The sequence below is a fragment of the Lathamus discolor genome, chromosome 3 (assembly GCF_037157495.1).
Source record: "Lathamus discolor isolate bLatDis1 chromosome 3, bLatDis1.hap1, whole genome shotgun sequence".
Taxonomy (NCBI): Eukaryota; Metazoa; Chordata; class Aves; order Psittaciformes; family Psittacidae; genus Lathamus; species Lathamus discolor.
The window spans coordinates 67,007,520-67,020,949 of NC_088886.1; the positions used below are offsets into that span (position 1 = coordinate 67,007,520).

Here is a 13,430-nt window from a genome sequence, read left to right on the forward strand (position 1 = left end):
CTCGTGCGACTCTGCCAGACTCTTACCTGTCACATCAGAAATCTGGCAACAGAGACACCAAAAGAACATTTCCAGGAGACAAGACACACAGAACTGCTGGAGCTTGCATGAGAAAGCAGAGCTGGGCTTTCTTTTCAGCATGTAGTTAGAGGGGAAACAAGAGCTGTTAAGATGAGAGGGATGCAGGGGAGACTCGACTGATCCCACACTGTGTGTATGGGATTATTTCCTATGGTTTTAATCTGTGCCAAGCAACTACTTGCAACCAAGAGAATCAAACTATACCAGTGCATGGACCACAGCAAAGGGCTGCTAAGGAAGGAAGGGGAAACGTGACAATAAGGAAATGTCAGGGTTCAAACTGTCCTTTTACAAATGTGAATTGCAAGGAATGGATGAAACTACATAAATCACAATTTTCACATCAGGCCTGTGGGTTTACTTAAGTGACTCTTCACATCTGAGCCACAGGGCAAAGGACCTGCGACAGTGAAGATGTGTCTTTCAGCAAACCCAGCTAAGAACAGACCAGAATGAAACAGCAGCTCAGCAAACACATCACTGTTCAGCTTGGCAGAGTTCTGAGTGTCAGAATCCAGGTACTACTGCTCATTGCTGCAGACCTACTACTAACACTGAAGATACTCACCTCTTTCCAAGTGCCTGTAGGGCTGTTATGCAGATGGAGCAGTTCTAATCTATAAAAAATGATGTAGATACATAGCAGGCTGCATTGGTAGGGAAATGTCACCCTCCTCATATAAAGTTAAGTTCACACACCACATGCACACTATTGTGGGTGGGGATAGCAGGCACAGCTCATGTTGTCCTGCATGGAGCTTTGCTTAGGCAAGAGGGATTTGAAAAAGTTATAGAATTATTCGGTGTAGTCACAATTAATAGGCCAGACTTCAAAATTCCTTTTAAATAGGTCGTGTAATGGAATATGTCCCACAGAATTAAGCTTTCACAGAATCTCAGACAGATTAAAGCCATTCCCCCGTGTCCTGTCCCCACAGGCCTTTGTCCAAAGCCCTTCTCCGGGTTTCCTGGAGCCCCGTTAGGCACTGGGGCTGCTCTAAGGTCTCCCCTTAAGGAGCCTTCTCATCTCCAGGCTGAACCAGCCCAGCTCTCTCAGCCTGTCAACTCAGACTTTCTACATGTCCAGTCTACAGCATTCTTGTCCTTGTGGTAAATGCTTGGTCCCTGGCAGTGCCAACAGCTCATGCTCATGCTCTAAACCCAGCTGCAGAGATCTCTTGTGTCTAAAAGCTGTCCTCTTGCCATGCAAGTGCATCTGATGTGGAGGTAATCTTCACTGAAGGAAAAACCTATACGGTCCTCTCTGCCTGCTGGCAGAGAGGTTCCAACCGGAAAGCTTCAGAAAGCCTCTGAAGGTCAGAGAAGTGACCAAATGGCTTTGCAACACAGAAGAGAATGACATCAGTCAAGAACAGCAGAAAGTGAGGAAAACAGAAAGTAGAAGAAGAAAATCAAGACCAAAAGAATGAAGTGTGGAGGCAGGAAGGAGATGGAGAAACAGGGAAAGGTTAAAGAAGGAAACCTTAATACAGTTAAGTAAGCAGGAGTAGGAGATGGTGGGTATAAAGGAAAAGCTAACTAGAGAGAGAAATGAGTGCATTTAGAGCAGCTGGTTAACCTGAGATGGCAGATTCAACCTCGAGGGAAGGCAGAGAGAAGAAACTCCAGGAATTAAGGCAGAAAAGCGAACATCATTGTGTGAGGTATCCCTGCCTGTGGCAGGGGCTTGTAACTGGATGAGCTTAAAGTCATTTCCAAGCCAAACCAGTCTGGGGTTCTATGATTTTATCACCTATTTTCTGACAAATGAGGCTGAATGTCAGCAACAGGCAGAAGGGAAACATGGGTGGGAAGCAGGCAAACGTCAGGAACCACTCCAATTGGAGCACTACCCAAAATTAAGGCAAATAACAGTTGCCTGGGATCACACAGTGAAGAATTTGCACATCAGACAATGTCTATAACACACGTTTAGGAGACCAGGCAACTCGCACTGCTCCTGAACAGAGAAGTTAGGCAGCAGTGGGGTACGTTTTCCTTTTGTGTGTCCCAAATAACAATCCCTAAATCCATTGAAAAGGACCTCCATAGACAGAAACGGGTTTGAGGTTCTTCCTTGTTCTCTGCAGGGCTTGAAGGGGAACTTTAGGCAGGGGCAGTGCTGCCACCCAGTGGAAGCCTTTTCTGGTTGCTCAGGAAATATTCCCAGCCGTAAATCAAACATACTCTGTGCTTCAGGCTCCTCAGATGCTCAAAGAATAGATGATTACACATCACCATTCATTTATGACCACCGCTTTTAGTTATCAATATTAATAGTTATTAATCACTATTATTAATCATTAATCTTTGTATTTTAGTATCTAAGCTTTACACTTGCCTTGCTCTTAAAATATATCTATTAATTTAACCTCTTGTGATGCAATAGTGCTTAATTACATCATCCACCCTCATTCTTTTTACAGTAGCTTTACTACAGGTTGACCATTACATACCAAAGAGTATTAAAAAACTTATTAAACCACAGAAATATACACTTATTGCTCCACAGCCTCTCCCATTATGACTGGAGTGATAAATAGCACAGTTGCTTGATATCTTGCTTTTATATTTGGTTGTTCCAAAATTCAACACTTGGTTGGGAATTCCAGGACTGAAATTGTAGGACTGGAAATATTTTCAGACCAGAATAGGCCTGAAAATCACAGAAGCAGTTCATGGCATCATTGGGCAAGAGCATTCCCCAATGTTCCATGAACAGTCAGCTTGCTAGTGAAGTACTCCTAACATACACACACACACAAGCATAAGCAGTCATCGAGGAATGGATTAAATTTAGGCCACATATGGCAAAACACTGCCAAGAGCAGGAGCTATAACAACATCAATCCAGGATGCAGTGTAAAGTTTGCACATCCAGCGAGCAGTCAACAGCCTGAGCAGCAGGCATGGTACAAACCATCCGGACCAGAAATCAGCCCCCCTCAAATGCTCATAATCCAGCAGCTGGATCAACCAGACAAATCCAAATTCCCTGTTTTCCCTGGCCCCCAACCACCTCATCCCCTTTGGCTGGTATTTGACTGACCTCACACTTGCCACGAAGACCCGTCTCCTGCAGCCGGGACCAGATGCTCTGGATGCGCCCTGCGTGCTCTGGGTGGCTGTTGGTGTTTCCACAGGTACACTGATGTTTCAGCATCAAGGTGTCATACACAAGACCTGCAGCAGAGGTGACAAAACTGCTCTCAGTTAAAATAGATATACAAAGAATTTGCCCTAGATGGAACAAAACCTGCTGTTTTCTTTCTATTCAACTGAACAGTTCTAGACAAAGACTGTTTTTCCAGCAGCCACCACGCTCTGGGGAATTAAAGGCCAAGACAACCCCAAACCTGCAACACTGGCTTCCTGTGGAAACCTTCACCAACTATGGAAAACAACCTCTGCAGGCTGAAGCTGTGAATGACAGAAGGAGGTGACAACTGAAAGCATCACTCTAAGTACAGGGGTGCTGGTATAGGAACGTGATCTAGGAGGGGACTGAGCTGCAGCTTCTCTGTGAGGGTACTTAATGTTGCTGCTAAAACCATAGAATCCCGGCCTGGTTTGGGTTGGAAGGGACCTTAAAGCTCATCCACTCCCAACCCCTGCCACAGGCAGGGACACCTTCCACTAGAGCAGGGTGCTCCAAGCCCCTGTGTCCAACCTGGCCTTGAACACTGCCAGGGATGGGGCAGCCACAGCTTCTCTGGGCACCCTGTGCTAGCGCTTCAGCACCCTCACAGAGAAGAATGACTCTAGGGTTTGGGATTAAAAATCAGAAGGAATAAGTCATTGGCAGGCACTATGCTTCATTACACAGTTTGTACTGAAGTCTTCACATCAACATTATTTGACAACACACTAATTTGTGTGTGACAACACACTAATTAGGGCACACACTTGGGCATAATTACTCAACACAATATGTAGGTATTTAGCAGTGTTGTTTCATTTGAATATGGGAGTCAGGCAGCTAAATCCCCTTGCATTATCAAGTATTCATGGCATGACAACAGCATAAGAAACTTTGATTCATGCTCCAGAGTTGTCTGGATATGTTTTTGGAAGGGGAATTAGGATTTCATAGCAATGTTCCAGGTCCTCCACAACTCTGCAGTCCCAGGGACAAAAGACCTGGGTTTTTTATGTTCACTCAAGCAAACAAGACATTCCAAATGTTTAAATTATCATAGGATCACAGAATGGTTCATGTTGGAAAGGACCTTAAGATCATCCAGTTCCAGCCCCCTGCCACAGGCAGGGACACCTTCCACTAGAACAGGTTGCTCCAAGCCCCTGTGTACAACCTGGCCTTGAACACTGCCAGGGATGGGGCAGCCACAGCTTCTCTGGGCACCCTGTGCCAATGCCCCAGCACCCAAAGGTCTTGGTAAGAATCCAAGGCCTTTGAATTAGCAGTGAAAGGAGGAAATATTCCCGGATCCCAGTGCTAAAGGTTCTGTAACAGCAAACAGTATCGTTGAGCACACCCATGCTGTGGCAGGAAATGTGAACCCACCACAGCTGGTTTGCAATGGCACAGAAACCAATAAATTCCAAATGCAGGGAGTTCAAAGGGGCTTGTAAGAAACCAGACTTGGAGAACAGACATGGACATGCAGCCTGAAGCCGAGTGCTGCGCTGCAGCACGTACCCAAGCTCGGCTCCAGCTGCAATCACACCTTGGGACTGAGTGCAGGCATGTTCTGCCACTGAAGAATGTGACTTTCCCCATGGAAGCAAACCCTGGCATTGACACTTGCAGGTATTCAGCCTTAGGGGAGGTATCTGACAGCTCCTCACTTCGCTGTAGGTGAGAGTGTAAAGGGAAAAGTACCCCAAACCACATGCAGTTCTAGGAAGAGAAGAGAGCACTGGCTAATTTGGCTGCTGTTGGGTTAGCCAAGGTTCAGTTAAACAAGATCATGCTGCAAAGCTCTGTAGAGCTCTTCCACATTTGATTCACGGCATCAAACTTCATTAGGAGCTGCTGGGCAAAGGCAGGCACTATAACTGTCACCTGAGGAGAAGCTATAGCCCAAAGGCAAGGCTGGTTATACGCAAGAACTCTGCAGTCTAAGTTCATTTAAGTCAGTGCAAGGTCTGCAGTAACCTCATTTCATGTTAACTTGTTCTTGAAGGAAAGTCTTCTTCAGGGGACATCATCCATTTTTATATCTGTTGAGGCACTTGCACTGGGTGCGCAGAGAAGCTGTGGCTGCCCCATCCCTGGCAGTGTTCAAGGCCAGGTTGTACACAGGGGCTTGGAGCACCCTGCTCTAGTGGAAGGTGCCCCTGCCCGTGGCAGGGGGTGGAACAAGATGAGCTTTAAGGTCCCTTCCAACCCAAACCAGGCTGGGATTCGATGATCCTATAATATTTGTTACCCAAAAGAACCCCATGTAGATGTCCTCCTAGATCATATGGGGCTGCACTTGTCTGGCTAATTCATTCACGTTAAAGAAAGGCATAAAGTGGTTCTGCCTTCTCTGATTTCCTACAGGGACTACAACCAGGCTTTGTAGATTTAAAGCCAAAAAGATGCATGCATATCTATTCAACACAGATATTGACAGTCAACAAGTAGCCTTGAGTTTAAACAAAGATGCGCAAGCAGTAAGTCATTCATCAGGTATCTTCTGACCTGTTCTGGGTACAACCCTGGCTCCCTTCAGTCCATGGGCACTCTGCTGCTGGCATCAGAGGGGCCAGGACTGCACCTCCTGAGGGCACCAAACTTAGAGACCAAGGACTAAAAGACGGTGCAATCGAGACATTCAGGTGATGGCCAAAGAGAAGGGCAATGGAAAACCACACTGCATGGAGCACAGACAGGAGGGTGCACCTCAGAAGGGTGTTTTCCACAAGTCTTTTAAGCTTTAAATACTAAGTCCTGAAAAACTGCCATGGTGCAACAGGGAAAACACTGCCCAGGCAGATGAAAAGTCTCCATCTAGTGTACCTGGGTAAACTTAGAGCCTGGTAGGGCAGAAGCTAACAGAGATCAACCCAAAGGTAAATGCAAATGAAAACAAAGCTTTCTGCATTGACAATATATTCCTCTGTTCTTAATCAGAGTCATAGAACAGTTTGGCAGGTTAAAGCCATTCCCCTTGTCCTGGCCCTACAAACCCTTATATAAAGTCTCTCTTCCTTTGTCTTCCCCTGTTCTTCCCCTGTCTTCCTACAGTGCAGCAGATCTTCCAGGTTTTTTGGAGGCAGTTTGGTTTCAGCTCAGAAGCAGGCAGTGATATTTATCAGTTCATCCTGCTCGGTGCCAGCTATGAGACCTGCCCTGGAGAGACCAAACACAGGGAGCAAGGGGCAAGATCTCCCACCACACAAACCAGCACCTCCTCATGTGCAGCCACTGGAAAGCTACACCTGCTTAAAACATGTCCATACTTCCAAAATGGGGTTTGAGAATTGAGTCTATTCAACAGAGGTAGATGAAGGGGTTAAAGGAAAGGTTTTAAGGATACCTGCTTGCCTGCATTTGCTAACAGAGGCTACAAGTGGGGTTTACAGGATTTGGTTGACCTATAAAGTTTCTCTTTCCCAATGATTCAATGATAACAGCAGTGTCTCAATGAAGTTCTATGCTGTAATCATATGGCCCTCACCACTTCTTTTTAACAAACTAAATCCCTGGAAAGAAGGGAACTGTTCCAAGTTCCTTCCTGTGGTTGGAGACGCTCAGCTGAAGACACACACAGAAAGCAAAGCTCAGTGATTTAAGCTTAAAATACAAACCTATGTTGGCCATTACAAGTTAAATTAAGTGGTGCTGGAAGCAACCCTCTAAGACATGAGCACAATCATTCCTAAAGGTCAGCACTAAAGCATAACCAACGTGCTTTTCCTGGCAGAGCAAACATATGATTTGAGGTTCAGATAATTACATTGCTCTGCACAGGAGAGAATAAACGCCTTCATGAGAACTGAGAAATACCTTAATGCAGAACATCAGGATAATTTGTGGATCCATTTTTACAGGAGATCAGAGACTGGATAATTGGAGCTATGCAAATTAATGGCCTAACCTGAGAAGTCTTATTCAAGTGTGTAGAACAGTGCATGCAAAAGTATTCATTAAAGTCAATGGGGTTATTTGTGCTAGCGAGGGCAAGTTCAAGGACTAGAGTTCTTTCATATGCTAGTAGGAAGGAAAATGAGATGTCATGCTTCAGGACATAAACCTGAGTGCTTGGAGAAGTCAGCAAGGGCACTTGTTTTCACTTTCATGTGGAGTAACGCACATCATGTTTGTGAAGCGCATTATGCTGTCTTTCTACACATACCTTTGAAGTCACAGGTATTGGACACAGAAAGAGACAGGGAAATAAATTATACATAAAGCCCAGAATTCCCAGCTGTCTGCTCCTAACTCTGTCCAGAGAAAGCATTACTGTTTGCTATAGAATATCCTGAATATGAAAGAGATGAACAACGCCTTTGTGTGCTGGACAATAATGGATCTCTTAAGAGACGCATCCATGTCTAGAGTGATCACGGTTGGCTTCATTAGGGCCATAGAACGAGGCTTGGTTTTTCCAGCCCTCTCACAGAATGATCACAACAATTCAAATCTGAATTTCTCTGAAATCGTGTGAGGATCAGTCTCCAAAGCAGCCACTCATCAAACAGACGGATTTGCCTTGTGAAAAAGAAGCCTCATGGACTTCAGCACTGCCTGCTTTGAAAAACACCCAAGACTTTCATTTCCTGCCTTTCAAAGAATAACTCAAGCCTAGTGATTAAGCTTTAGTACCCACTAAAGACACAATCTGCGACACACCATGGACAACTTCAAGCAGATATTAGCAGTTGAACTCATGCACACATGCTCAGCAGCTGAGCTGCCTACCTTTCTTCTCCATGCTTGCGTGCTCAGAGTTGTAAGCTTCCCCTTTTATGTGAGATGAAGGACTACTTATAGGACTAAAGTTCTCACCTTCAATGCACTGCACCTCTATTAGTGCCAGTGAATGGGAAACACTCCTCCCTTGACAGCAATTTATTGTGTTTTCCCTCCTCCATTCACCTAGCATAAAATGTAGAGAACTGCACGAGACAGGAGGCTAAATAAGGGCCTTGGAGTCTTAACATGAATAAATGCCATGAAAAGGATATTTTACAGGTGAACTACACTAAGCTTCCTTTATATCACTGCACTGGATTGTGCAGTGCTATATAAAAGCAGTGTGATGTTCTACCTCTTATTTTAAGCCACTTTCTTCTTTTAAACCCAAGGAAAAGAAATCAGAACATTGTAAAAGTGTCTTTTCAAAGCAGCACAGTTCTCAACATCTACATTCTTACAGTTACTTGTAATTGGAATGAAACTTAGAGGTACACATCTGAGTCAAAAGTATATCCTCTGGTAGGAAATGTTATTGTATGTTCCAAGTCTTGCATACGACTGACAAGGCAACTTAAATAGCAGAGGAGAAGAAGGGAAAGAAGAGAAGGAACGATTGATCTCTTAAAGTAGGGCAAGACTTCCTTGCTTTTAAAGCACCAAGATTTGGGTCTAAGTGGATTAGATGCTCAAATTCCATCTGGTTTGACTGTGAGCCAGAGAACTACGCATCTTTACACCTTTGGCAAAAGCCACACTCTAGAACCATCTCGCTATAGCTGGGTGCATTAAAAATGCAGTTTTATTGAAATTCAAGGTTTCAGTATTAACAACAAATAGAGGCTAAAAAGGCTGATTTGCAAAAATGAGGTTTTACAGAGCTGGTTGCACATGCTTTCAGCTGGAAGCTGAAGAACAAAGTTGTATTTAACATATCTACTAGATCTATGTAACTACTATACAGGTTGAAGGAGGTGATCCTGCCCCTCTGCTCTGCTCTGATGAGACCCCCCCTTGCAGCACTGTGCGCAGTCCTGGTGTCCTCAGCATAAGAAGGACATGGAGCTGTTGGAGCAAGTCCAGAGGAGGCCACGAGGATGAGCAGAGGCTGGAGCACCTCCTGTATGGAGCCAGGCTGAGAACATTGGGGCTGTTCAGCCTGGAGAAGAGAAGCTGTGTGGAGACCTTGGAGCAGCTTCCAGTGTCTGAAGGGGGCTCCAAGGATGCTGGAGAGGGACTCTTCATCAGGGACTGCAGTGATAGGACAAGGGGTGATGGGCTCAAACTGAAACAGGGGAAGCTCAGGTTAGATCTAAAGCAGAAGCTCTTCCCTGTGAGGGTGCTGAGGTGCTGGCACAGGGTGCCCAGAGAAGCTGTGGCTGCTCCATCCCCGGCAGCGTTCAAGGCCAGGCTGGACAGGCCCTTGGGCAACATGGTCTAAAGTAAGGCATCCCTGCCCATGGCAGGGGGGTTGGAACTGGATGAACTTAAGGTTCTTTCCAACCCTAACTATCCTATGACTTCATCAGTATCTGAAAATAAACCCGATTCACAGCGCTGATTTTAACAGTGCAAAAAGTGTGGGTGAAAGAAATGTATAAGTAAAGAGAAACAAAATCATGGGTTGCTCATATTGGGAGTGTTCTGGATTTTCTTCCTTTTCCTTTTCCCAGGGCACACATCACATTGCAACATGTTCATTCACAAAATAGAGCTTGACATTTGGGGAAGAAGGCAGACTTCAAAACACATAATCCTAATCACCCAACATAGGACTTGGAAAGCTGCACATAAATTAACTTCATCTCTTACTAAGGCTACTGAATAGACAGAAAGGGTTTTGGGGGAAAAAAATGCTGGTTGTCAGGATGGGGCTTTCCAGTTGTGGTTTAACCCCAGCCAGCAACTAAGTACCACATAGCTGCTCACTCACGTCTCTCCTGCCCCCCACAGTAGGATGGAGAGGAGAAATGGAAGAGTAAAGGCCACAGGTTGAGATAAGAACAGATTATTGAAATTAACTCTAATAAGTAACAGAATCCCAGCCTGGTTTGGGTTGGAAGGGACCTTAAAGCTCATCCAGTCCCAACCCCTGCCACGGGCAGGGACACCTTCCCCTAGAGCAGGGTGCTCCAAGCCCCTGTGTCCAGCCTGGCCTTGAACACTGCCAGGGATGGGGCAGCCACAGCTTCTCTGGGTCCCCTGTGCCAGCGCCTCAGCACCCTCACAGGGAAGAGCTTCTGCCTAAGAGCTCATCTCAGTCTCCCCTGTTCTGGCAGGTTAAAGCCATTCCCCTTGGCCTGTCCCTACAGGCCCTTGTCCAAAGCCCCTCTCCACGTTTCCTGTAGCCCCTTTAGGCACTGGAGCTGCTCTAAGGTCTCCCCTTAAGGAGCCTTTTTTTCTCCAGGCTGTATCAGCCCTGCTCTCTCAGCCTGGCTTCAGAGCAGAGCTGCTCCAGCCCTTGGAGCATCTCCGTGGCCTCCTCTGGACTTGTTATAACAACAACAATTCTGCTATAATAATAACTACCAGCATTGTGAAAAAGGGAGAGGGAAATAAAACCCAATAAACAGAAGTGATGCACAATACAACTGCTCACCACCCACTGACCTATACCCATCTGACCTGAGCAGCAATCAGTGGCTCCCAGCTAACTCCTCCCAGTTTATATACTGGGAATGATGTGCTGTGGTATGGAATATACCTTTGGCTAGTTTGGGTCCCCCCAGCTTCTTGTTCCCTTCCTCACTGGTAAAGCATGAGACACTGAAAAGTCCTTGATTTAGAGGAGCAACCAAAACATCAGTGTGCTGTCAGCATTATCCTGAGGCTAAAGCCAAATCACAGCACTGCACCAGCTACTAAGGAAAAAATACCTCTATCCCAGCTAAAAACAGGATAATCTTATTTGTGCTAACCTACAGACACAGACTCTAGGGCAGAGGCTGTGCTATAGAAGGACGGGTAGACTGGCACAGAGCCTGGAGTGGATAACTTAATGGCATGGGGCTGCACAGCGACTGGATACAGCCATCAGATACTGCAATTGGCACACTGTCCTTTGTCAGTACCCTGCCTCTCTCTTGCCTCGCATCTAAATCAGCTTTGTCACAGCATATGACTTGTGTTTTTCCGGAGGGAGATCCATATTTAAAGTACTGTGCTTGCTTCTCTTATTATTTGCTGTCTGGACTGTAAGCTGTCCATCCCCCTGCAGAATGCACAAGCAGGACAACAGGGTGTAAGACACCTGACTCTTATCCTTGAAGACGACAGGATGTTATGGAACCCCCAGACACAGCCGAGACACAGATGGCTTTGCAGGGATAAGGCAGAAAAGCACAACATTAAGGCAAAATGGTAACACCAAGCCCACTGCTTCAGCCTCCAGCGTCCCAAAACGTTACCTGTTGTGAACCTTGGCTTAGTGGGTGGCTCCTGTACAGACATTGGGAAGGTGGCCGAGGCGGGTGAGGACTGGGCACGGGACAGGGGCCGATGGCCTCCGAAGGAGACAGGCATGCCAGCTGCCTCCAGCGATGCCTGGTAGTTCCTCAGCTGGTGGATCCGTTGCTGCTCCAACAGAAGGGCTTGCTGTGGGGAAAAGAAGGAGGTATAGAATCATTGAATGGAAGGGACCTTAAAGATCATTCAGTTCCAAGCCCCTGCCCACACCCAGGGATACTTTCCACTGTTGTTCAAATGACATTTGTTTTATGTATTTATTTATTCACTAAGGCAATGAGGCTTGGATGTGACTGCATAAATCAAATAACAATTCAAACAAGCATGGTTGTCTATGGCATTGATCCTTCAAGGCAGCACTGTTATGAAGATAAAGGAACCAAGCATGTAGTCTCTGAGGAACAACAGCAGCTCTACGAGTCAGCTCCACAGTGCTGGGAAGAAAGCAGAGCAGTGAGATGCAGATGACTTCATGGAGCAACTCATTTGCACCTGATTCTCAAACACTGCAACTACAAAGCTGGCACAAGTCCGTTTTCCCTAGCCAAGGGCTGCTCCTACACCCTGGCATGGCTACAGCAATCTGCTCTTGGCTGCAGATCCTGGGCAGAGGTTATGCAGGGCTGTCAGTGCTGAAGGCTGTAAAGATGAGCAGAGCACTGATGCCGGAGGAGAATCACCTTCATTACTGCTACCACAACAGGCAGACTTTGGGAGACTGCCATGTAACTGGGAAGATTACTCTGTGCTATGCTGTTCTTGGATTTATCACCTGCAATCCATAAGCCTCCAGTGCTTGCCCTCAAAAGTGAGAACAGTGAGGTCTCTAGGATCTCTAGCTCTGAAGAAGGAACCCTCTCCCATGGATACTGTCCCCTTTTCCCTTCACTAGCCCTTCTCTTGGGCTTGGGGCCAAACTAAAATCCTCTAGCAATTGAACCACACTTGTCTTCCCAAAGAAACAGAAAGTGGGTCAGTGGCTGCAAACACATTGTCTGCATTTGGTGCAGGTGATCCAGATTCTCCCTAGGACTTCTGAGTTAACATGGTGACAGATTTTACCTGCAGGTTTCTTTATGTAGCCAGTCTTCTAAAGCTGGTTCCCCTTAGCTTACCACAGAGTCATGGAATAGTTTGGGTTGGAAGGGACCTTAAAGCTCATCCAATTCCAAACCCCTGCCATGGGCACAGACACATTCTTGCTCCAAGCCCCATCCAACCTGGCCTCAAACACTGCCAGGGATGGGGCAGCCACAGCTTCTCTGGGCACCCTGTGCCGGCGCCTCAGCACCCTCACAGGGAAGAAAGCCTCTCATCCTAGAGCAGTATAAGGTGAGCACCAAGAACCAACCAACTTTCCACAAAGAACCGAGTCCCAAGCATGGTGTGTTGCAAGCTCACCTGACGGAAGAGCAGCTCCTGCTCAGCCTGCCTCTGCCCAGACTCCAGCTCCTGCTGCGGCTCTGCTTCTTCCTCATCACTCTCGATGGGTTCTTGCTTCACTTGCACCATGTTGGCCAAGCCTGGGGCCTCCTTTTGGCTTGCAACTCTGTCGCTGTATGGCTCCTCCAAAAGGGCTTGATGTTCCCGTAACTCTTCTTCTGTCTCCTCAGGGTGGCTTTCGTGCTGGCGAGCTGGTTCATTGGGTTTTGATATAATCTGAGAAGAAGAACCCAGAGATGAAGCAATAAATAAACTGCAACTCACCAGAGGCAAAGTTCACTCTTTTCTCCTCAAAGAACACACTTCATGGAAGAGGAATTGGGAATTACAGCTTTTAGTTCATAAATGAGGTCCAAAACAACTGCTCAAGGGGAAAGTCAGGGCATCCTCGCTGTTAAGTGCTATGAATTCCTGTCTCCCAGGTAATGACAACTCTTCATTTTCCACTTGCTTTTCCCTCTTAAGAAGTGAGAGCCTCTTGTGCCTACACACCTATGGATGCTACTCCATTTACAGAGGCACAGAGAACCATACACCCTCTAAGAGGCTTTCTGCTACCTTGTTTTCCTAGCTT

General features: G+C 46.4%; 1 protein-coding gene across 8 annotated transcripts in view; it reads right to left on the reverse strand.

The window, feature by feature from the left end:
• Positions 1 to 13,430, reverse strand: part of HDAC4 (histone deacetylase 4) — a 217,326-nt gene that overhangs the window by 41,963 nt on the left and 161,933 nt on the right. For all 8 annotated transcript variants that reach the window (XM_065669699.1, XM_065669701.1, XM_065669694.1 and 5 more), the window contains 3 exons: positions 12,815 to 13,072; positions 11,356 to 11,542; positions 3,131 to 3,264 (listed from right to left, as the gene is read on the reverse strand). In XM_065669699.1, coding sequence (XP_065525771.1) covers positions 3,131 to 3,264; positions 11,356 to 11,542; positions 12,815 to 13,072 — 579 coding nt within the window. The remainder of the gene's footprint in view (positions 1 to 3,130; positions 3,265 to 11,355; positions 11,543 to 12,814; positions 13,073 to 13,430) is intronic.